This window comes from Pyrgilauda ruficollis, unplaced genomic scaffold, assembly GCF_017590135.1.
Source record: "Pyrgilauda ruficollis isolate IOZ18807 unplaced genomic scaffold, ASM1759013v1 scaffold9, whole genome shotgun sequence".
Lineage (NCBI taxonomy): Eukaryota > Metazoa > Chordata > Aves > Passeriformes > Passeridae > Pyrgilauda > Pyrgilauda ruficollis.
The window spans coordinates 12,826,891-12,851,953 of NW_024531043.1; the positions used below are offsets into that span (position 1 = coordinate 12,826,891).

The 25,063-nt window shown below is 47.8% G+C and overlaps 1 protein-coding gene across 1 annotated transcript in view; it reads left to right on the forward strand.

Moving 5' to 3' along the window:
- Window positions 1-223: 223 nt before the first annotated feature.
- Window positions 224-25,063, forward strand: part of LOC121364933 (transmembrane protein 132C-like) — a 41,404-nt gene continuing 16,564 nt past the window's right edge. Inside the window, exons 1-2 of the mRNA XM_041488700.1 lie at window positions 224-370; window positions 21,212-21,355. Coding sequence (XP_041344634.1) covers window positions 368-370; window positions 21,212-21,355 — 147 coding nt within the window. The 5' untranslated portion in view covers window positions 224-367. The remainder of the gene's footprint in view (window positions 371-21,211; window positions 21,356-25,063) is intronic.

Below are 25,063 nucleotides of genomic sequence, written 5' to 3' on the forward strand. Positions count from 1 at the left end.
GAAGCTTTGATAATTTTGAATAACTCCAGTTTGTGTGCTCTGAGGCAGTTGTAGATTGGTAAAAATCTTCTAGCAGTGTGATATCCACAGGTAAACAGCTGAACTTGCAGAGGTTAACCTGGCTCACTCCAGCAGCCCCCTTCAGCCCCAGTAATGGCTCTCCCTTTGCCTGTCTGCTGTCCCCAGGAGCACCAGCCTGTTCCACGAGGTCGTGCAGCTGGAGTTTGAGATCGCCAGCTTCAGCAGCCTGTCGGGCACGCAGCCCATCAGCTGGCAGGTGGAGTACCCCCACCGTGGCACCTCCGAGCCCGCCCTGGCCGAGATCTTCATCTGCCAGAAGGACCTGGTGGGAATCGTGCCCCTGGCCATGGTAAGAGCCCCTCCCTCCCTCCTTGTGCCCACCCTGTGCCCACCCTATGCGGGCTGAGCCAAGCAGGGCCAGCCTCAGCAGGGAGTGCTCCCTGCCCTGGCACTGCTTCTGGAACCATCCCTGAATCCTGGCACTGCCTGTGGAGCCATCCCTGAATCCTGGCACTGCCCCTGGAACCATCCTCACTGTGCACAGTACCCAGCTGCAGCTCCTACACTGTCCCCAAGGAGAGGAACCATCCTCACTCTGTGCATTGACCCCACAGGAGAGGGATGCTGGGAGAGAAAGGATGCTGAGAGGGAAGGGATGCTCGGAGGGAAGGGATGCTTACAGGGAAGGGATGCTCAGAGGAAGGGATGCTCACAGGAAAGGGATGCTCAGAGGAAGGGATGCTCAGAGGAAGTGATGCTCAGAGGAAGGGATGCTCACAGGGAAGGGATGCTCAGAGGAAGGGATGCTCACAGGGAAGGGATGCTCAGGAGGAAGGGATGCTCAGAGGAAGGGATGCTCAGAGGAAGGGATGCTCAGAGGAAGGGATGCTCAGAAGGAAGGGATGCTCAGAAGGAAGGGATGCTCAGAAGGAAGGGATGCTCAGAGGAAGGGATGCTCAGAAGGAAGGATTGCTCAGAAGGAAGGGATGCTCAGAGGAAGGGATGCTCAGAGGAAGGGATGCTCAGAGGAAGGGATGCTCAGAGGAAGGGATGCTCAGAGGAAGGGATGCTCAGAGGAAGGGATGCTCAGAGGAAGGGATGCTCAGAGGAAGGGATGCTCAGAGGAAGGGATGCTCAGAGGAAGGGATGCTCAGAGGAAGGGATGCTCAGAGGAAGGGATGCTCAGAGGAAGGGATGCTCAGAGGAAGGGATGCTCAGAGGAAGGGATGCTCAGAGGAAGGGATGCTCAGAGGAAGGGATGCTCAGAGGAAGGGATGCTCAGAGGAAGGGATGCTCAGAGGAAGGGATGCTCAGAGGAAGGGATGCTCAGAGGAAGGGATGCTCAGAGGAAGGGATGCTCAGAGGAAGGGATGCTCAGAGGAAGGGATGCTCAGAGGAAGGGATGCTCAGAGGAAGGGATGCTCAGAGGAAGGGATGCTCAGAGGAAGGGATGCTCAGAGGAAGGGATGCTCAGAGGAAGGGATGCTCAGAGGAAGGGATGCTCAGAGGAAGGGATGCTCAGAGGAAGGGATGCTCAGAAGGAAGGGATGCTCAGAGGAAGGGATGCTCAGAGGAAGGGATGCTCAGAGGAGGGGATGCTCAGAGGAAGGGATGCTCAGAGGAAGGGATGCTCAGAGGAAGGGATGCTCAGAAGGAAGGGATGCTCAGAGGAAGGGATGCTCAGAGGAAGGGATGCTCAGAGGAAGGGATGCTCAGAAGGAAGGGATGCTCAGAAGGAAGGGATGCTCAGAAGGAAGGGATGCTCAGAAGGAAGGGATGCTCAGAAGGAAGGGATATGCTCAGAGGAAGGGATGCTCAGAGGAAGGGATGCTCAGAAGGAAGGGATGCTCAGAAGGAAGGGATGCTCAGAAGGAAAGGATGCTCAGAGGAAGGGATGCTCAGAAGGAAGGATTGCTCAGAAGGAAGGGATGCTCAGAGGAAGGGATGCTCAGAAGGAAGGGATGCTCAGAAGGAAGGGATGCTGAGAGGGAAGGGAAGCTCAGAGGGAAGGGATGCTCAGAGGAAGGGATGCTGAGAAGGAAAGGATGCTCAGAGGGAGGGATGCTGGGAGGGAAGGAATGCTGCCTCTTCAACTCCCTCAGGTTTAAACCCTGAATTTCTTGCCTTTTCCCACAAAGCCCAGTAGATTTTCCTTCCTGCTTCTGTTTGCCTTGAACTTGCTGCTCCAGAGGGCCTCAAGGACCTTCTGCTGAAGGCCAGGTTTCTTGGTCTTGGTAGGCTGAGGCTGATACTGATTCTCCTGCTTGATGACCTAACAGTGTGAGAACTTTTGGGTTGAAGTCAAAAATAGAAAACAATAATAGCCTCAGTAATATATTTAAGGATCATGAAGTGCAGACTTTCCTGTGGGTAAATGGTTTGGGTTAAAAATCTGCTCTCTCTGCTCAGGGTTTTTGGAAAACAAGGAATTTCATGGATTCTCCAGCATTTCAGCTGTGCTGTTGTTAGGCAGGCATTTTATTTTCTGTTGATCAGGATTTGGAGGAAGAGTTAGACATAGCTCTTTGGTTCTTGTGAATTTTGACCCTCCAGTGCATCATCTTGGTGGCAGAATTCTGGCAGTCTTTTCTTTGAACAATGTTCAGCAGATAATTAGATGAGTATTATTTCCTGGAAGTCCCAGTCTTCAATATATTCTTCCCCTTTGAAGAGTGAAACTGCTGCTCATATCAAATGAGGTCATGGCCAGCAATTTCCTGATCCACAGTCTGTTAAGTCAGCAGAAAGCCTGCACTGCATTCCAGATCTGAGGGGGAAATAATTGTCCTCATTACCTGTCAGCTTGAACAGAGAATATTTATTGGAGCATCTGTCCTCTGAGGACTGGAGAACGTGCATGAAGAGGAATTTTTGTGGTCAGATTTCATTTTGAGATAGATGCCTTCCACTGCCAAACAACAGACACGTGTCTGCTGGCAGACTTTGTGTCTTCTTGCTCTTTTCATGAAAGAATTCATCAGCTTCTTCTCTGTATTCCATGTCTAAGGGAATGGAGATTCTAATATCTCCTGCCAGGGTGTGATGCCTTTGCACTTGCATACAGGGTTCTTGCAGACTTGTGTCTATCCTGCATTAAAATTCATCTGCCTGCGAGGGTTCCTGTAAGAACTGGAGGTCTAAAAGGATGAGTTTAGTGTTGTATAAATCATGTAAGGCGAGATCCTTTATTCCCAGCAGGTTGCCAGTAGGCACTGTGGGTTCAAACAGAGGGTTCAAACAATGAAATCATTAAACCTTTCTCTTCACAAAGCTTTCTTGTGTTTATCTCATTGCTGTAGCTTGTGATAACACTTAGCCAGAGCCAAAATACACTGTGTTAGCAGAATGCAGCTGGGTGGAACAGCAGAGCACGACTGGCTTTACTAGCAGGATGTTGGTAGATAAAGGGAATTTTCCCTTCTCTGTTGGCTAACGCTGCACATCCAGCCAGGGAGCTTCCTTCATGCAGGCATTAATCTCCAGCTGAGCTGATGACCTGGCAGTTCTGCTCAGGAACAGGAGTCCCCTGGAAGCAGAGAGGGTGACCTGGCAGTGCTGGGAGGCCAGACCAGAGTCTTTATGTGCACTGCCCACGGAGCAGCAGCACGTGGCTGTGGCCAGAAATGAGATCTCAGTGCTGAGCAGCAAGTGGGGCTTGTAATCCTCTGGAGGAGAGGAGATGTTGTTGATTTTGCTGTTGATTCGAGCGTGGAGCGTTCCAGGGTAGGGCTGCTGACATGCAAAGTCAAAGCTGTGACTGCACATTTGCAAAGTGACCAGGAAAAGGAGCTGCCCAAAGACCCTGCAGTGTCCCAGGCTGTGGGGGCTGCTCTGAGGGACACCCTGAAAGTCTTTCAGCAAACTTTTCCCTGGTTTGGGTGGAACATAAAGATAAAGGCTGCTCTGACCCACGGAGTAAAGCTCATCTCATGTGAGCCATTCCAAACTTATGAAGCAAGAAAGATCATGTATCTTTTATTGCCCTGTGCCTGGTTACATTACAGAAAGAGTAGTAAGATGAAAACCAAGTGGTCTTCAAAAGATTAGTGCAACTGTTGCTGTGGTGTTCTGAAAGAGATTAGAGAATTGACATTGTCAGCAAGAACTGAACCTGAAATGTTAAAATAGCCTTGTAGGGCTTGGCTCAGTGGAGCAGGTGGTCGGGTAAAGCTGCTGCAAAATCCATGGCCACTCCTCAGGTAGTGAGAAGAGAGGGTTTTAGCAGAATCCATATTCCATGTGCCTAAACAGTGTGCACAGGCAAGGAGCAGCAACACAGGGATGTGCTGCAGGAAATAATAGGGGCAAGAGACATCAAAACAGCCGGACTGACAGTAACTGGAATCATTTTTTGCCAGAAAAAAAATGACACGTAAATTTGAGGGAAGTCTATTTTTTCCCCCAAGCTCAGAAGTTAATCAATCTGAGTAATTTTGGAGGATGTGTCACCCTTCAAGGTAGCTGGAGAGGAAAAATGAGACAGAAAAGCTAGAACAATGTAGTTTTAACTGGTTTGTTGCTTTCTAACTCTCCCATAACAGAATGTTAGCTAAGTACTGTGCACCAGACTAGGTTCTAGTCAGACACATCCTCTGCTTTCCAAATTCCTGAGTATGGCCCTTGCTGAGACCATCCACCCAGGGTACCCTGCATGCAGGCTGTGTGGGGGTCTGTGTGTCTCACTCGAAGTGTGACATTAAATTCACATTGTTGTATTTCCATCACTGAACAGCAATAATTACTGAGGCAAGATTTGTAAAGAGGTAATGTCATTTATTAGGCTTTTGGATAGAGATGAGAAAAAATGAAAAAATGCTGTTTCAGGCACACGCTCCCCCCTTCAGACCTTTGGACTCCCTTGAAACACAGCTACAGAAAGTGGGGCTTGTGAAATTCATCAAGTAGCAGAGTTAAATAAGAAAACAAAATAATTTCTTATGGCACAGAAAATGTATCCCATTGTCTGTGGACAGGAAGAACCTGCTGGCTGGACTGTGCCCTGTTCTGGCTGGTTTTAATTCCATGTTACTTGTTGCAGGATCAATTAGGAAAGTGCTTTTGTAGGACCTTAAATAATGATCTGCTAAGCTGCCTTTGAGCACCTCCTCAATTAATCACAGGTAGCCTCAGAACTAGCCACTTAAGGTGCACAGGCTTTCCTCCTTCCTTTCCACAAATTTTTCTGAGATTTGCATCCTGTCGTGAGCAAATGTAGGATTCTGCCTCTTGACCCTGTGAACACACCCCAGATTTCCCTCTGTGGTGTGTGCACACAGGAATCCCCCAGGAGAGCTCTGTGTGGTTGTGTTCTACACAAGCCACCTTCTGGGAAGCTCAGCCAGAGATCTCTCTTCGTGCTCTGAGTGGATAATGTGGATTTTTAACACTACCAAATTTTGCTTTGGGATAAACCAAGCTGCAAAACCCGTGCATGAGTGCATTGTTCAATGCTGATATTAAAAGAAGCTCCTTCATGGGGGGAAGATGGGGGATCACTGATTTGATATTTATGCAAGACCATCTGTATGTGGACCTGGAGCTGCAGTCCTTCACCAGCAGGATGCTCTCCCTCTGGAGCTCATCTACAGGTGTGACTTGCATGAAACACAGGCATTAAATGCTGAAGCACAAACTCAGTGTCAGGAGTCCATTCTGAGAGTTCTGCTCCAGGTTTACTTCATGGGAAGCCATGCAGCTTGCCCGTCCATGCAGGTTTCCTCTTTACAATAACACTGATTTTCAGTGCCTCTGGCAGGTCTCACTCCTCACTGTGCTCCACTGGTACCTGCCCACAAGCAAAGCAAACCTGGAGCAGGCTCAGGCCTTTCTGGAAGTTTCTGGCTGCTGTTTCACGTGCCCAGGAGTTTGTGCTCTCCTCAGCTGTACCAGTGGTGTCATGAAGGATGTGATAATCTGTCTTTACCTGTCCTGCCCTTCGCTGCCATGAGCTGACTCGTCTGCTGATGGGAGCTGATGCAGACTGAGTCCTCCCCCTGTGAACCAGCATCCTGGGAGCTGCAGCTTAAGGCAGGTTTGCAGTTTGTGTGCACAGTGACCTGGCAGTGCCAGCACCAGTGTGTGCCTGAGACTCTCACAGCCCATCAGGCTCTGCAATTCCTCCCGTGCTCTTTGCTCAGTGCTGGGCTGTTCCTTAAGAAGTGCTTGGTTTGCCTGTTTCCTTGCATTCTGCACTCAGGGTGTTGCTGCTCCTGCTGCAGGAGCAGGGGCTGGACCCACTGCAGAGCTGTGACTCAGCCAAAACCACTTTTTGGCAGTTTTATGTGTGCTTGTTAACTGGCTTTCCATTAAAACAGAGGTGATCAAAAACTTAGCTCCCAAAGCACTGTTGTTTTATATACACATTTATGTCTGCTGTTCCCTGAGGTAAGGGTTTTTTAAGGTATTTCATTGTAATGAAGTCCCTGCAATACCATTTTAAAATATGGACCTGAATAAATAGAGTTTTCATCCCTGCACAGTCTGTGAGTTCACACCATAAAGCTCTATCTAGTTCAAGGGCACACAAGTGCAGAATTCTCACTCTGGTTCATCCTTCAGTCTTGAATGAAGTGGAGGCAACAGGCACGGAGGAGCTTTCCAGAAGGAAAAATCCATTTCCTGATTTGCTTATCACAAACAAACAAATGAACAAACAGATCACCCACGTGTCAGACTTTTCAGCTGACAGGTATTGTCTCAGATAATTCAGCTATGAGTCGCATGAAATAAATACTGGGAGCTTAGGAAATTCATTTTATGCAAAACGGAGCTGTTCTATTAATAGTGCTAAGTGGGACAGCTTGCAGCAGCTCTGCCCCCTGAGCAGCACCCTGAAGTCAGGAGTTCTGAGTTCTCTGCAAGAGCAGAGTCCCAGTGCCCTGGTGTGCAGGGACACACACAGATCCTGCTGTGCTCCCACTGCAGGCTGCAGTGCTCCAGAGCAGCACAGCACTGCTTCCTGCAGCTTCAGGGGCTCTGATTGCACTAATTGTGCATAAATTGTTGATATCAACGCCTGCAAAGCACTGTGTCCCAGGACTGGGACCTGCAGTGTTTATTGATTCACCTTAGCTAGGGAAAATTGGCCTTTTTTTGCTGCCTGCCCATCAGGAAACAAAAACAAAACACGGACAAACTGTTGTTCATTGATCTCAGTTTGGTCAGAAGGTGCAGACAGCATAAAGAACCCAGAATGACTCAATTTAATGTTGCCTTTTTAAGTCCCAGAGATCATTTCTACAGCCCTTGCTCTTTGCCTCCAGCTTCTGTTTCCCTACATTTCCTACATTCCTACTTTGTACAGTCACATGCAGTCCTGCCTTTTGCAGGAAATGAGAATGGGTGAATAAGGCTGTCCCAGCTGGCTGGAATGAATATTTCCATTGGATCAAGCTCTATGTCATTTTCTGTGAGTATGTGCAATTTCCTCTTGCAGCATCCCCCAATTTGACAGTGCTGTGGGATGGATTACTTTGGGATTTTTAAGATGCTGAGGAGATGTTGGGCCAGCTAACTTCCAGATTTTTAAAGATCTCTGAGAAATGTTAATATGAGGCTTAATAGATGCTCCTTAGTCTTGACAGGAGGCAAATCCTGCCAAGCAAACACAACATTGCAGAACAACAAGAATGTGCAGTGAGACACAAAGTAAATTATTGGCTGCTGGGTGTGCTGATACCCAAATGCTCCCCTGGAAGAGGAGTGTCAGAAACCTCTGGAGAATTCTGTGTGTGAGCCAAGCTGATCAAAGTCAGGGGGCTGGGTGAAGGTTCAGTGAAGCTGAGCTCCCTGAAAGGGAAAGGAGGCACAGCACAGCTGGCAGGGGATGCTGGTGTCAGCTCGTGGCACTGCATTGTGTAAGGTGTGAAATCTGGAGGCTGTGTTCTTCTTGTGGTGCATTTTGGGGCTCGTCTGAAGTGTTGGTTCAGCTTTGTGGCAGTGCCCCATCAGAAGAAGACATCTTAGGCAGCAGTGAGTATTTGAAGTGACAGCTGATTAAAGCTGGGGCTGTTGAACACAGCCACAGAGGCAGTTTCCCAGCTGCCACGCATGGCAGCAGAGCCAGCAGAGAGTGAGCTGTGCTCCCACGAGCTGCTGCCAGAGCAGGACCCTGCAGGGCTGGGCTTTGGTGCTGGAGCTGCTCAGGACTGTGCCCAGCCCTGCCTGGCAGCCAGAGCAGCTGGAGGAGGGCACAGGGCACTGCCCAGCAGGAGCAGGGCAGCTCCAGAGGCTGCTGCTTGCAGAATGTGCAGCTGCCAGGGCAGTTCTCACTGGCACTCTGCAGCGTGTGTGGGGCAGGCCGGGCTCAGCAGAGCTCAGCCATGGCCAGCTCTGCACTCCTGTGCTGCTGCCAGGGCTGGGGAGCAGGAGCAGCAGCTGGCAGAGCATGGCATGGCTTTGTTTGGGAAAGGGAATGGCACTCAGCAGTCTCCACTGCTGGGCGATGCCTTCTCCTCCTTCTCTTCTTCCTTGCCTGGAATGAAGGCACCAGCTCTCCCTAAGCTTAGTGTAGCAATATTTACTTGCTTTGGCATCTGTTCTTCCTATCTTTTCCCATTATTTTCATTAACTCACTGAAGTATCTTGTTGCAGGAGGGTTCAATGGCTGTCTAGTTTAGTTCGGGACAGTTTAGTGCAGAAGTTTTCTCATTAGCTTTAGCTAACAGGTGATTGTCTGGACTTAACTGGTGAATACATCCACTGTCCAAACTAACTGCAGACAGCACATTTGTGGTTTTCCCTGGAGGGTGGAGGTCTGCAGCTCCCCGTGCTGTCCCTGGCAGGAGCTGGCAGCTGAGCAGGGGCTGCCAGGACAGGCCAGCTGTGTTTGCAGTGTGCCAGGGCACTTCTCAGCCAGCCTGAGCTCAGCCGGGGTAGCTGTGACCCATACACAGAGCCAGAAGGGATTTCTCTTCATTGGCAGCTTCCAGTGACGATTTTGATCTGTAAAGAGGGTTCTGATATTTCTGGGGGATGCCTCACTCTTCACCAGCAGGTGAAACATTTGCTTAGCAGAAGTGTGCATTGTTTAGGCTGAGCTCTAATTGATGAGTGCTGAGGTGTTCCAGCTTGGGCAGTGAAACGATGGAGACAAGAGAAAATGCCTCACTCTAATGGGGTATAATGAGGGAGCATGGGGTTAAAACATCACCATGACTTTTATAAGACTCAGTGTTTTAATGAACTGCCCCCACACCTTAAAAACCCAGGAACCTTTCACCTTCAATTTGCTCTCAGTGCATGTTTGCCTTGCCCTGCTCTCAGTTTACAGTTCATTATCCAGACAGATGCTCCTCACTGAGGATGTTTGTCATGGAATTCACTCAGAATCTGTACTCCAAGCTCAGTGGCTCTGCTGGAGGGAGATAAAGCGCAGAAGGCAGGACAGGGTTCAGCACAGGGCAGGGGACAAAGCTGGCACTGTGCTGCTGGCTCTTCTCTGCAGCAGCTGCTGAAGGGAGCAGCAGTGGGGATGGGATTTGATTCACCCGTAATCCCAGAACCAGAGGGGTACCAGAACCTCATCAAACCTCACCAAAAAAGCACTTTAAAGCATGCCCCAGCTCTGTGTGTGATCCCATGTGCTGAGGGAATTCCCAGCCCAGCCCTTGCACTCCGTGGCCCCATTACTGTGGGGTGTTTCTAGACCCCAGTTCATCTGCAGAGGGAATCCACACAAACACTGGAATTCCCCCTCAGAAACAAATCATGCCTAATATTTAATGCTCCAGCACCATGGCATGACCACCAGCACGCTGGTGAGAGAGGGAATTTCGGCAGGCAAATGGAAAAAAAGCACCACTGACATTAATTTTAATCAGGTCCCAATCATCTGATTTGTCCTCTGTATTTTTTTTCCTCTAGCAGAGCTGATTGTCTTTCTGCAAGATTTGTTACCCCACAGAACAATAATACAGGCTGTAATGATGTAATTTATGGCTGTAATTTGCTTTTGGAAATCCTCTATTAGTGAAAAATAGCAACAGTGCAGTTTTATTAATTGCAGTAGGTGACTGTTGAATGCTGAGTGTCAGTGCCAGAGCAGTGACTGTGTTGTGCCCTGCTCCCCAAGGTCCTGTAGGAGCAGAGCTCTGTGTCCTTTGGAGGCTGTGCAATGAGTATTTTGCTTAAACTAAATAAGTGTAAAAATAACTCAAGTTCACTGGGAAGTTTGAGGAAATGACAGAGGGAACCATTAGCCTGTAAATTCAGTATTGAGAGGCACAGCAGAGTGTTACTGCACCCCGTAATGTGCTCACACACAGGATGGCTCTGCAGAATTGCACATTTATTTACACCTTCTACCCCCAAACTGCTGCTTGCACTTCGAGCCTTGAGGTTCATTACTGAGCTCCACTCTCAGTGTGCCATGCCAGGGAGAACCACTTCATCTCCTTTCCTTCTTTAATGTGGACATTTTTTACCCTGGCATAACACTTTTATTTTCATTTGCATAAACCAGACTTTACCAGGATGCAGCTTGGGGGAGAAGCTTGGGCAGAAATCACCTTTGTGTGACTGAAAGGTGAATTCTCTCCCTTTTGTGTTCTGGAGCAGCACACAGCTGGCTGAGGTCCAGGCTCGCTGTAACCTCTGTGCTCTTGAGCTCTGGTTTTGGGGAGCTGACAGAAGGCAGGAGCCTCCTGCTGCACAGATGATGTCAGCAGCAGGAACCAAAGCCATCCGTCTCAGACCTGGGCGTCCTCAGGAATCGCTTTGTCCGGGGTCCTGCCTGCCTTTTTTTGGGAAGTTTTACAGCTTGCTGCTTGCTGGAGGCAGCAGAGGAGCCTCTCTCTGGTCTGGCTGCTGGAGCTGGGACAAAATGTCAATTGGAAGCGTTGAAAAGCAGGGCTGGAGGGGAGCTGCCAGCTGGCACAGGTATCCCGAGGCATATGCTTGAAGGATGCCTTTAAGGGAGCTCCAGGAGTCAGCTTGGTGTGGCAATAAATAAACCATTCCAGACTCAGTCATTCCTGCCCGCTGCTCTTACCTCATCCAAATTATGGGCTGCTCATTAAGCCCTGGGAGCTCTGATAGGCAAAAACAGGAATTGTCTGGCGGGGTGGGAGCCACATGTCTGTGTGCAGCCAGGTTCTGCCTCTCCTGTGGCTGGGGCCCATCATCTTCACCGTGGACTTGTGTTTCCTGAGCAGGGTTTGGCTGGCAGGAGCCTTCTGTACTGCTGCTTCTGTGTGAAGGAACATTCCCTGCTTAAAGGTGGGTGCTGGTCTCCCTCCCCTGCTTCAGTACTGCCAGGGCAGCTCTAGCCCTGAGGAGTAAAAATCACAGTAATTCCATAAGTGGAGCCAGCTTTGTGGCTAGAGGTGATGTCTTTTATTAGGCCATCCACTAGAGGAGGAAAAAAAGGCCAAGCTCTCAAGCACACTGATCTTTTTTAAGCCCCTTTCAGAGCTGGAAGTTGCTGTGAGATGCTCAGATAAAGTTAATGGTCGCTGGGATTGCTGCAGGTTACACTAACAAAGAAAATGGTGCTTTAAACAAATGGGTTTGATCCCTTGGTCTGTCATAGCCCTGACTTCCACAATGATCAGAGCAGCCTCTTTCTCTAGCCAGGAGCCTCCAGCAGGGTCTGGACAAGCAGCCCCTGGAGGTAAAACATGTTCCTGCTTGAGGAAGGGGGAAATAATTGCATCTGTGGTTATACTTACTGTATATATTTAATTTTCCTCCTTCCAGATATATGCCAGGTTTGGTTTCTATAAGGCCCACCGGTCTATCAGACATGTGTCTGATCAATAATTTCATTTTCCTGTGTCACTCTCGTCTTTTTAACCACAGTGAGTTTCTGATGTCTGTACAGTATCTGCTCTCATTAATGCAATAATCTTGTTCCTGCCCTCTGTGTGCTTTGCTTATGTAGAGCTGCTGTGGAGTCAGTGAAATCAATAAACTGTTTGAAAAGGGAAAATAGCCTAGGTACGAGCATAGGAAATAATTATGACTATTTTCTGCATTTTTAGGACCACTTTTTCATAGGGGTTGCACAAGAGTTTGTGGTGTCTTTGTTACAGATTTTGCTTATCAAAAATGAAAACTGTACAGCCAAAACAAGAAAAGAGCAAGTAGAAAATTCCTCTTGCTGATTTCAAACCAGACTAAATTAAACTGAAACACTGAAGCAGAAGCTGCCTGCTTCACTTGCAGTGTGGATGGAACAGGGCTCTGACATCCACAGACTTCAGCCAAGTGCTCAGCCAGGAGCTGAGGGGCTTCAGGAGCTTGTAGGACATGAGTTCTGTCTATTAGGAGAAAGCAGCTCATTAATAATCCATGGCATATTAATCTACCCAAATAAAACAAGTTCACCACCTCCAGAGCGGCCATAAAAATCATCCCTGTATCAGGCAGTGCCCCAGTTCTTTAAAACAAGGAATTGTCCTTGGGACTGAATCCTGGAAGTCCATAAAGCATTTAAAATTCCTTCACCTCAGTGACAGTTCAGATCTCCCTCACCACCCCCGGGTTAATGCTCTTAGTGTGTTTCTTTCCACTCTTCTCCAAGCACTAAGGGTGCTCATGAGATAAAAAATTCTGTGTATGGCTGGCTGCTGTAGATGTTTCCATCTGTCTGCCAGAAATTAAATGTGTACAATTTATGCACTGCATAAATGCATAAAACCAGAAATTTTCAAGAGAACTTAGGACAATTTATTGCTTGTTTTATCAAGTGTAAGTGTGCTCAGAAGTACCTGCAAGTGCTCTTGGATCCATGGCAGCAGCAGCAATGGTTCTCAAGTGGCTTGGTCTCAGAACGAGGGCTTTTAACCTGTCACTTCACACATTTTCATCTGTTTGCATTTTCTGTGCTAAAAAGAGCCAGTTATGGTGCTGGGGTTGGAATACCTCAGGTAATCACTCCCATTTCAAGCCGTAACTACAATTTTTTCTCTCTAGGTAACGTTTCCTATGTAAGTGCTTTCATTTCTAAGTCAATTTAGCTAAATACTGAAAGTGAGGACTGAAATGGCACAAAGAGGAGCAGGTAGTTTCCTCTGTCACAAACAAGCATCTAAAAAAATCTGCTTTTTTTTTTTAAATACATGTGTATGCTTGGAGAATTAAAATGTAGGCTTCTGCTTCCCATCTTTTCCAGTCACTTTTATGTCCTTATTCTATATTTTAAGTGGTTGCAGACAGATGAAATGTGGGGTTCTGTTTCCCATCTCCTGCAGATGTCCTGAAGGTTTTTTGTAAAGTTTTAATAGGTTCCAGAATTGTTTCCTTTGAAGTCATTTTCAGTTCCAGACTCTTCCTCCACACAGCAGGAAATGCCATCTTTGCTTGCAAATGCAGAGTGGCCACTGAGTCCTGGCAACAGAGACAGCTCTGGTGCAATATTTGGGTTTTCCACATTGAATTTTATTTCTTTATTTAATATTGTTTAATATTTGAGCTGTTCCTGATGGAGTTTGGTGCCACAGCTCCAGCAAGGCAGAGAGGCCCCAGCCAGAGGCTCAGCATTGGTGAGACACACTGCTAATGATAAACACACAAAAAACAAACTGCAACCATTTACAGCTTTGAACATGCTGAAGGGAGACACAATCTAACATGAAATCATTGCTTTTATTCTATGTCCTTATTAATTTGCTTCTTCCATCACCTTTCTGAAGGTTTGAAGATAAAACAGAGGGGTTTATATATATATTTATATATACATTTATTTATAGATTTATTTATTTTATATTTATATCTGTATATATAAATATTTTATCTAAAATAGAAATATTATACATAAAATAAAAATTCTATAACATATATACATATATATCTTTATAGAAAATATATATTATATATCTATATAAATATAATTTTTTAATTTTTTTATTTTTTTAATCCATAAGGGATAGAATCAAGACCCACTTAGCTATAGTGGTACTTGGAGGTCTGTAGTTCATAAGTAAGAACAATCAATTTCTTTGTTTTATTTTGCTTTAACTTTGGGGCTCTGTATTTACCCAAATATATTTGGAAAAGAAAAAAAAAAAAAAAAAGGAAAACTAGAACACTTCAGTATTTTTGAGTGTTTCATTCAGCAGAAAAGCAAACACAAGCAGTGTCAGATGCCAATTGCAGCTGCCCCAGCAGCACTGTGAGGAGGCTCCTCTCTGCTAAAGCTTTGTTAAACACAACAACACAGCCCAGGAATTCAGGGCAGCACCTGCCCCGAGAACAAGCACAGCCCAAACATCTCCCTGGGCTCCCCCAGAGCTGGGGCTGGCACTGCTGCCCCTGCCGTGCCACGCCTGCCTGCAGCCTGAGCCTGGCAGGGCTGTGGCTCTCCAGGAGCCTGCCCAGGGCAGGGAGGCTCTCAGGAGGGCTTTGCTCATCCCTGGCTCTGTTCAATACACTCAGGGATTCCCCAGGTGTGCTGGGATCTGCTGCTCTGGGTGCAGAAAGTCCCAGCACAGACTCCAGGAGCCTGCCCAGGGCAGGGAGGCTCTCAGGAGGACTTTGCTCATCCCTGGCTCTGTTCAATACACTCAGGGATTCCCCAGGTGTGCTGGGATCTGCTGCTCTGGGTGCTCTGGCTGTAGAAATCTCACCACAGTCTCTGCTCAGCACTGACACCCAGAACCTGGAGCCAGGACAGCGCTGCTTTGAGAGAAATAATAAATTCACATTCAGGCAGTGGAACTTTACTGTAGAAATATTAATGCAAGTGCTTAGATCCTTATTTCACAAGGGAGAGGAAATAAGATTTCCTGGTTAGTCTCAGTGCCTGTGGCAAACTCATACAGCTCCAGAATTAAGTTTTGAATTGGTTTTATGAACTGCATATGATAAAGTTAGTATGACAAATACAGTCAAGTAAATATTTACTTCTGAAACCAATTTGTTAAAAGAAATCTGAATTTGATTCTCAGTTGTTCAGAGGTGAAGAAGTGACAGGAGCTGCAGAGGCATCGTGGTTCTGGGTTCTGTGGCTCTGCCTCTCTGACCTGCTGGCTGGTAAGGTTCTTCATTCCACCTGCTCCAAAGCTGGAAGTGGTGAGGACAAGGGCTGGTTATCCCCCTTCAGCAGGCACAGAAAGCTGCCCTCTCTGCCAGGATGATTCCTTCCCCATCAGCTCTGCAGGAGGGGCATTCCTAGCCTCAGCTTAAAGCAGAATTTCTCAGGATTTGTCCCTTTGGGAAGGTTCCTGCTCATAAGCCAGGCTGTGCCCATTGCTGCTTTCCCTGCTGGCCAGAACTCCATTTGTGGCCTCTTCACATGGAATCCTGATACGGTTTTACTTTTCTGTTCACCATTACAAAGCTCCTGCTGTCACAGTAATGTGGGTAGAGCCCAGAGCTCTGTCCCTGACCCTGTGTGCCCACACACAGACCTGGGCACTGCCAGCCTTGCACATCAGACACAGCCAAGCAGTTAGGTGCTCCAGAACCTTCTTCCTTTGTAAGGGATGCTCACTTCTGACAGATGACAGAATTACATTTAGCAACACAGTCTGCATCTGCTAAATCAAAGTAATCATGGGTGATGCTCCCTCCTGCACGTCTGGATGGATTCCCTGCAAGGAAAGTGGGGATTAGTCATCCAAGGATCCAAAGATATTTCTCTGCATCCCTGTCTCTCAATATATTCTACATCCCCCTTTTTCTGTCTGCAGAGTGTAATTTATCAGGACTCAAAAATTCCACTAGCAGGGTATTTGAAAACTGTGCAAGCAGGGAAGAAAACTGAACGGTTTCCTGCTAATGTAGGGGGGCAGTAATTAAGATTTATCTTAATGTGGAGACTAAACAGAGACAGGATCGTTGATTAAAAGGGCATTGCATTTGCAGAACACTGAGTTCCCATTCTGAAGAGACACTTAGATCTTGATCATAAATTACACTGTCCACAAAAGCTGCAGGGAAGATTGTGCTGGGCCCAAAAAATTCCCATCCCAGCTTTGCTTTCTGTCCTCCTGGCCCCAGGAAGCTGCCACTGTGTTCCTGGCAGTGCTCCAGCCCCAGGAGAAGCTGCTGAGGGGCCCCAGCCCAGCCTGGGCACTGATGGGCTCTGTCAGAGCCTCTTTGCTGGGCAGTGGGAGAGATGAGCCTGAATCCTCCCTGCTGTCCCTGCTCCACATCCCCTCCCTGCCCTGGGCAGGCTCCTGGAGACTGTGCTGTGACTTTCTGCACCCAGAGCAGCAGATCCCAGCACACCTGGGGAATCCCTGAGTGCACTGTGTTCTGAACAGAGCCAGGGATGGGCAAAGCCCTCCTGAGAGCCTCCCTGCCCTGGGCAGGCTCCTGGAGAGCCACAGCCCTGCCAGGCTCAGGCTGCAGGCAGGCGTGGCACGGCAGGGGCAGCAGTGCCAGCCCCAGCTCTGGGGGAGCCCAGGGAGATGTTTGGGCTGTGCTTGTTCTCGGGGCAGGTGCTGCCCTGAATTCCTGGGCTGTGTTGTTGTGTTTAACAAAGCTTTAGCAGAGAGGAGCCTCCTCACAGTGCTGCTGTGCCAGCTGCAATTGGCATCCAAAGGAAGCTTTGAGCTCCTTTGTTCTCCTGTCCTGTCAGGAACAGACTGCAGAAATGGCAGCTTTTACTCACTAAGTCTGTTTCTTATGTAGATTTGGAGTGGCCTGATTTTCTCCACAGTTAATTTGTTCCTTAGGTGACGTTTTCCATGGCAGTGTGGACCACGGAGTAACCTGGATCCCAGCTGCATCCACGTTTGGAGGCTGAGGGATGCTGTTAAGGAAGCAGGCTGTCCCCTCTTGGTGTCACTCCTGAACAGCATTTCCCTGTTTCTCCTGCAGCTGATATTACCCATGAAGTAAAAGCCCTTGTATCATAAAGTGATAAAGGAAGAGCAGGATTGAGATGTGATGTGCCAGTGGTGTTGGAATCAAGTGAAAGAGCAGCCCAAAATCCAACCAACAAAATCTGCCCTTCCCCACTCCTGCCAGGGGTCACTCTGCCTCAGGGGGTCCCCATCCATCCAAAGCCCTTGGTCTGTAGGGTCACTGCTGCTCTTCTGCAGGGAGTGCTGAGAATTTCAAGAGCAGAATTCCTTCCCCTCCTGTACCCCGTGCCTGGGGAGGTGGAGTGTCAGAGGACCCAGCTGGCAGAAAGCACAATGTATAATTTACTGTTAATCCTGGGATTATGGAGATCAGCAGAGTCTGCTGCCTAGCAGTGTTATTTCCTTAATCAGCTGTAATCCCAGCAGCATTAATGCCTGCACCCACAGCATTGTGCTCACACACAGCTGCCTGCAGCTCTGCCCTGTGCCTGCTCTGGGGCTGGCACAGCTCAGTGCCCCTCTGGGCTGTTTGCAGCTGGCATGGGCAGCTCAGATCTCCCACACCTCCATCTCCTCCTCTTGCAAACGTGCTGTCAGGCAGTCAGTGTCCTCAGGGTGATGGGGAGCCTCAGTGGAAGCACAGCCCAGCTCCTGGAGCTCTCCTGGGTGGGCTTTGTCTCCTGCAGCCCTGCCAGCAGCCAGGACTTGCTGGCTCTGTCCTTGTTCTGTGACACAACTGCTGGGTTCATTTCAAGGTTAACCGTGCCCACCTGCCCCCTTCCCACATGCTCCTCCAATAACTTTCCCTGTCAAAACGTTGTTGTGTCAGTCCTTCAAGTCTGTGCCACAGGTTTGGCACTGGTGAGGTGGCGTGGCTGTGAGAGGGACAGATCTGAATGCTGAGCCACACTTAACATCATCCTGGAGACTCCACTCACACAGTTTCCAGCCTGCACACTGGACCATTCTCATGACCTCAGGCTCCCATGGATTTCTCTGATAACACCATCTAATCGGATTTAGAGTTTAATTAAACAGCTGTCACTTTGCTTCCTCATTCTGCCACAATTTAATGTTGAATTAGTTCCTGAATCAGTCATGGCTGAGTGCTTGCCTTCTCACAATTGAGAGGTTGGATGAACATAAGGTTTGCTCTTCAGCTAAGTCCAAGCAACACTTTGCATTCCTGCTCTTTGTGCAGAGCTCCCACTGCCATCAGTGCAAGTTCCCTGACTGGCCAGGGGTGGAATAAAAGTGAGATTGCTGCAGTCAGCCCTGGGGGTACCTAGCTGTGGGTGGGCAGATGTGAGCACAGCCTTCTCAGCCCTGCCTAGAGCACAACTGCTTTGGGGGTGCTCTTTCCCCTTGCTAAGAAAGGTGATTTTTGTGGAAAGCAGTCCTGCAGTTTGCTCTGGGCAGCGCAGTGGCTGCAGCTGGGGGAGGCAATAATGCAGCTGCTGCACGTGGGCTTCATCCCATGAGCCCTGACACAGGCAGGGCCAGAGCATCAGTGAGGTTTGTGCTGCTCTGGGCTGTGCCAGCAGCTCGAGGGGGAAGCTTGCAGACCTCCTGGACAGTGGGGGTTTTCTAGCAGTAAATTTTGAAGTCATTTCTTACGCACAAAATTTAATCATTTGCTTTCAGATATCTCCTTTGATACCTCCTTGAGCCTAACCACTAGAGTTTTCCTCTAATCATTAGAGAAAAATTTGTTCTTTAATTATACGATTTGCTAATTAAGCACCTTTAAATAGTAATTATTTCCTTCACGTGTTGTATCCATTGAAGGGATGCCCTGGTAACAGGAAAGAACCTTCCAAACTGGGAGTTTGTAGATGTTCTTCAGGCAAGAAAGGCAGCTCAGCCTCTGCAGGGTCAGTCAGATGTTGTTGGGATTTGGGCATCCTGCTGCCAAGACAGTTGGAGGCTTCCAGAGCCAGGCTCCAATCTCCCTTGTTTCCAGGAGGATTATCTGTGTAGCTCTGTCTCAGCTGTGGAAGTGCCAGTCCTGGCTTTTTTAGAGTTTGAAATTCACTTACAGAAACTTCTTTATGACCTGGATATTGATGCTGACTTACAGTGCCTCTTCCTTCTGTTTTTTCAATTTACTCTGCTTCCTTCATTTTTGAATTTCTTGGGAACAAGTCCAAACACTGCTATCAGATGCTTTCAATTTTTTTTTGTCACATAAAATAAATTTCATTTTAAAACTCTACTTGCTGCCTTGCACAGAAAGTAGATTAGTTCTTGGGGGATTTTAAAAAATTAAAGAATGTGGAAATGGCCAAGATATTGTGATTTTGAAAAGTGCCTTCATTTGAAATGAATTTGTAGTCTCTCTGAAAGTTTCTTAGGAGTGCTGTTTGTGTACTCCTGAATTAGCCTGCAGTCAGGGCAGTATATTGCATTTAAAAATGGGACCCAGAATCCCCCACTCTGCTGCTGCTGCTGGAGAACAATTGTTGTCCTGGTGGTGCTTGACGTGTCCTTGAAGATGGGACTGCTGCTTGTCAGAGGGTGTTCAGGGGGTGGGAGAAGGCAGGGGAGCAGATCTGGGTGCTGTGGCTGACCCTCAGGCTGCTCCTGGACAGACAGACAGACAGACAGACAGACAGGCAGGCAGGCAGTCTGCTTGAGCTCCTTTTATGTTGATCTGCTTCAGTTCAGCCTTGGAGGAGCTTGGCCCTGGGTGTTTCCTGTGCTGTGCAGAGTTTTCAGTCAGGGCTGTGGAGCAGGCTGGGGATTCTCCCTGAGCTGCCTTTATTGCAGCAATGTGAAGGGAACACAGAGCAGGCAGCTTGTGCCATGAGCTGTTCCACACCCAGGGATAGAGGATACGTGCTTCTCTCTTTTATTTCTAACCAAAAAACACAATAAAACCAAGGCTTTGTTCCTTGGTCTCATTTTCTGGCTTGTTTTAACTATCACAGGGCACTCAGAGCCTGAGGAAGGGAAGTGGCAGAGCTGAAAATTGCTTTTAGTATCGTGTGTAATATATTAATTGCTTATGCATCAGTTTTTCTTAATCTGTGTAATACCCATGAGTTATGGCTGCTCTCAGGGGAGGGGAAGGCAAAAGGTTTCCATCTGTGCTCAGAGCTGGGGCTGGGTGGGCACCAGTCCCTCCCCAGTGCTGGGGGTGCTGCAGCAGGAATCATTTGGGGTTCTTACATTTCTAGAACAGTCAACCTTTTCGGCATTTCCTTTTAAGTTTGATGGCATTTCTTAAGAGAGCTGCAGGAGAACCTGAGAAATAACAAGTTGCCAGATGAAAAGAAAATCTGACCTAAATTTCAGACTCACTAAACTTGAATTGAAAACAGTATCAACAGTATCAGTGCCCCATTTTGCTGCTGTTGACATCAGTGGCTGCAGTCCTCATGACTTCAGTGCTGAGGAATTTGCTGAATATTTCATTCACTTTGTATCGAAAGCTGAAAAGTTGGAGAAAACTTTGAAGCTTTTCCTGCATGGGAATCTTGGGAATACAGTGATGCTGACATAGTTCAGGAGATCCAAGTGAGAGCCTGGTCGATGGTGCACTGAAAGGCTTTTATATGCCACAGCCCCAGACCAGACTTCAAATTTCCTTGTTATTTCCCCTGCAGTTAACAGCATCACTGACCCCTTCTGGATTCCTCACATTGCTTCATTGGCCATATCAGAGGAAATTAAATAATCTTGAAACAGTTCCAGACACAAAGTTCACAGAGAGGCCCCGTCTCTGCAATGGGCTTGGATTCATTTTTACTTTGAAGGCTCTTTTATCCTTACACACACATAGCCAGTCAAGTCTGTATTAATAAAAACTCTGAATTCACATGTTGGAAGGTGAATGTTGGGAATAACCCCTCATACCTCAAAAGCAGAAGATCCCCACGCTGGGGGGGTGTGCCTGACCTGGCTTTAGAGAATGGTGCTGCTGAGCAGGGTGCAGCACTGAGTGTTTATCCAGCAGACCAAACAGGGCTGGGGTTTCTCTGCCTTTCAGCAGGCTGCACCTCTCTGGGGGCGAGCTGAGATCTTCAGCCACCCAGAGCTGATGTGTTCTTCTGAGTCCTCCTAAGCCTTCTGATGTTTGCATTCTTGTAATGGAGTTTCTCACACACTTTTATGTAAGTAATTAATTGTTTTGCATTCTTTTCTGGAGGAGGAGAAATTTAATGGACTGTTGAAATTTAACTCACTGGAGAGGTGGCACTGTCACCCTCCAATCCACTGTCACTTTGGAAAGAATGGACTGTTGGTTTGTCTAGTGTCACTGGAGAGGTGGCACTGTCACCCTCCAATCCACTGTCACTTTGGAAAGTCTATAAATACTGGAGTCAGAGAATAAACTTCCCTTCTTCTTACCCTGGAGTTGCAGTGTCTGTGCCGTTTTATTTGGTGTCCTACAGAGGCAGGTGTGAGCAGGGCTGTGCTTTGTTTCGGTGCAGGACACGGAGATCCTGAACACGGCCATCCTGACGGGCAGGACGGTGGCAGTGCCCATCAAGGTGGTGTCCATCGAGGAGAACAGTGCTGTGACAGACATCTCGGAGTCCGTGGAGTGCAAATCCTCGGGGGAGGACGTCATTAAAGTAAGTTCCTGCCCAGAAAAGCTCCTGGGCTTTCACATTTCGTAGCCTGGCAATAGCCACAGCCTGGGCTGCTGCAGCTCTCCAGCAGTTTGTTTGGGAAGAGTGTTTTCCTGAAGCACCGTGTCCTTTGATTAGCACTCGGGGCCCTGCTGTGCTCTTCTCTTATTTTCTGCAGAAATCATTTACCTGCACTAAAAGGGCTCCTTCCAGCCACGTTTGCACATCAGAACATTGTGAGTGGCTCCAGGAGCCTCCCCTGCCTGGGCTGAAGCTGAGGTGGAACAAATAACTGGAGGTTAACACAGCATTTATTGGGATCAGCCAGGGGCCTTTCCAGGTGTAATTTCTCCCTCTTCAGAGCTGGTTGGGAATTGCTCAGATGGTGAGAGAAGGTGTCTCCTGTGTGTTTGGAGTACATGCAGAACCTCTGGAGGATGTGGCTGTGACACCAGTGCTAACTGCTGGAAAACATACAGCTGCCTGGAAAACACAGCTCAATTAAGTGCTTGGAACAAAAAGGTTTGCTCATCTCATCATAAAGGAAAAATGCTTTTAAATTTTTTTTTTTTCTCCATCTAGAATGCTCTTGTTTCCACAAAATTTCTTTCTTTATGTAGGGAAGTGGTTTGGGGTTCAAGGCAAATTGACATCTTCAATTGGTTCAGATTTTAAAAAGCACTCAGAAAGCTTCAAATGAGCACAGAGGCCTTTCATCCTTAATTCATTTTGAAATTCTCCATCAAGCTTTTATGTTCAATTCTTTAGAAATATCTTCCTCTGTGAAATCCTGGTGTAGAGACTTTGTTGGGAGTAACCTTTCTGCTGAAAAATAAAATCCAGTCATCATAAATGTTGTCTTTTGGGCAGAGCCCATGGTACAAGGGCTGTGTGCATGAGTTTACAGCTCCTGTAAAGCCTGTAGATTACCTTAAAACCACAAACTTAGGGGGAAAAAGGAGTAATTGGTGGGAGCTATTGAGAGCTATTTAATACTCACTCGTATTATCATCTAGAGGTTCAGGCAGATATTTTTGTGTGCTTTTAATTGTGTGGAATTTCTGCTAATTTGGATTCAGGCAAACCTGACAGTGAGGCCAGAAGCTGAAGATGCTCAGTGCCTGTCTGCACTTGGCCTGTAACATTTAGTTATCAAACAAATGTCCTTTGTATGGTTCATGTAAAGAGCTTATAGGTAATGCTCCTGCCCAGCAATTGGCCAGCAGCTCAAAGCTTATTTATATTAATTTTTACTTCAGTTGGGCTGAATTGCATTGTTCTCAGTAACAGAGCCCTGTGGAAATCTGAGTTTAAGATCTATCTGCAAATAGCAGGTAAGAGTTTCCCAGTGATCCTCATGGTCCCAGGGCAGCTCAGTGCACAGTTTGAATCTGCTGACTGCTACTCCTTTACTTCTTTTATTGTCTCACAGTTCCCACTCTTTATTTCCAAATTTACAGCTGATTTCATGAACTTTAAATGTCTTTGAGTGCTCTAGACCTTCACACAGTGGTCCAACCTTTTAAAAGAGGACACAAAATTTATTATGGCACTAAAAAGGAAGCAAAAGCCAAATTTTATTTCGCTAAGCTGGAATTTACCAATAGGATCCATTAACGGCCATTGCAGCTGCATGCACGGGCTCCTTGCCATCTGCTGGGGCTCAGGTGGATTTTGCTGCTGTTGCTGATGTTTTGTGCTCTTTGCTCAGGAGCAAACCCTGCTCAGGCTCCTGGCTCAGCTGCAGGAACAGGTGTGGTGTGGGGAGCCCAGCAATCCCCTTCCCTGGAGCTTTGTGGTTTGTGTTCAGGAGCTGAAATGGGGGGGAGTTGGAATGAATTCCCACTGAGCACACCCAGCCACAGCCTGAGAGCCCTGGGCAGCAGCAGCTGCATCTCTGTGAGCCCAGAGCCAGCAGCCAGCTTCTCTGCTGCCTCCTCCTTCCTTCTGATGCTGTGTGAGCACTGAGTCTTTGTGTCAAACTGAACAGCTCTGAAAACAGGGGAGGAAAAAAAAAGAAAAGAAAAAGAAAAAGAAAGGAAGAAGAGATGAGTCTTTGTGTCAGCTGAACAGCTCTGAAAACAGGGGAGGGAAAAAAGAGAAAGAAAAAGAAAAAAGAAAAAAGAAAAAGAAAAAGAAAAAGAAAAAGAAAGGAAATGCCATTGTTCTGCTGCTCTGAAGCCCCAGGACTTTGGAGGTTTTTCTTCTCCAAATGTGCTATGTTGTATTCTGAACAGGATAACAAATGGAAATTGCTCCTCCTTGCCCTCCTCCATGCTTCCCCTGGCCCTGTGGTTTATGGGATCAATGCACGTCAGCAGAACTTGAGAGGAGCTTTGTAGAAGTGCAGCTTTGCCACACCTCTCAGATGCCAGCAGAGTTACAGGGCAGCAGTGCTTGGAGCTGTGACAGGAGATGTCCTGTCAGCAGTGCTCAGCACCACTCCCAGCAGCCAGCCTCTGGAAACTGAAACTCAGAATGGGCATGGACTGAGATGCACTCAGCAACGGCAGCTGTAAACACCTTGCCATCACATCGTAGGCTGGAATTTCAAGGGCAGCTGAAGAAACTTCTAAACTGTATCCTTGCAGACTTCCCTCCCTTACCTCATGGCTTCACCCAGCTCCCTGCCTGCTCTGGGGATGGAGAACCAGCACAGCCCAAGTGGAAAATCACAGCAACAGCACTTCAGGTTCCACAGAAAGTGCTTCAAAATCATCTCCAAAGCTTCAGCACCAAGAGTGGGAAAGGAAAAGGGAGAAGCAGCACCAGTCTTGTCCAGCTGCAGGTGTGATGGGAGGATGATCAGTTTGCTCCAGACCTGAGTAACGCAGTCAGAAGAGAGGATGGTTTGGTTCTACTTTGCTTTTCTGCCCCTGGTTGCAGTTTACTCACTGTGAGTCTGTGCATTGTAGATACACACTGAGTTAAGGAATGGCAAACACCGTGATGGAAATGCACAGCCACTGCCTGAACTGTGAGATGGAATTAAAAGTGATTCCAGCCCGGGATCCTGCCTTGCCAAGCAAGATATCTGGGGCCATGCTGCATCTCTGGGCTGCCATCTCCCCAGTGAGCAGGAGCCAAGCTCTCTGTTTGTCCCCATTTCCAGAAATTGCTTGACTGGAGAGTGCACAGAGCAAGGCAGATTTTGGGTTCTGTGCTAATGTGAGCTGCAGAGAGCTCCTGTGGCTCAGCTCAGCTACAGTTCAGCTTCAAAAGCTGCTCATTTGGGAGCAAAGAGATGCCCTCCAGTCTCAGCTGGCATTCTGTGTCCCTTTTACTCTCTCAGTTCTGTCGTGGTGAATGATATTCAGTTAGTTAAATGTACTGCTGCTGCTCTGCAAGGCTGCCTCTGAAATCTCTGTAATGAGATCAGATAATGGACAGCCTTTTCCCTAAGAAAAGCTCTCTTGCTTTGGGGGCTTTCTGCTTAGTTTTGCTAATCTGGCTGCTGATACTGAAGATGCAGACCCTGCTGAGCCCAGATTGCATCCAAACCATGGCCCTGGTGTTACCCAGCTCTGCTCTGTCCATCCCTGTGTCAGACTGCATCCAAACCATGGCCCTGGTGTTACCCAGCTCTCCTCTGTCCATCCCTGTGTCAGATGGCATCAAACCATGGCCCTGGTGTTACCCAGCTCTGCTCTGCAGGCTCCATCCCTGTGTCAGATGGCATCAAACCATGGCCCTGGTGTTACCCAGCTCTGC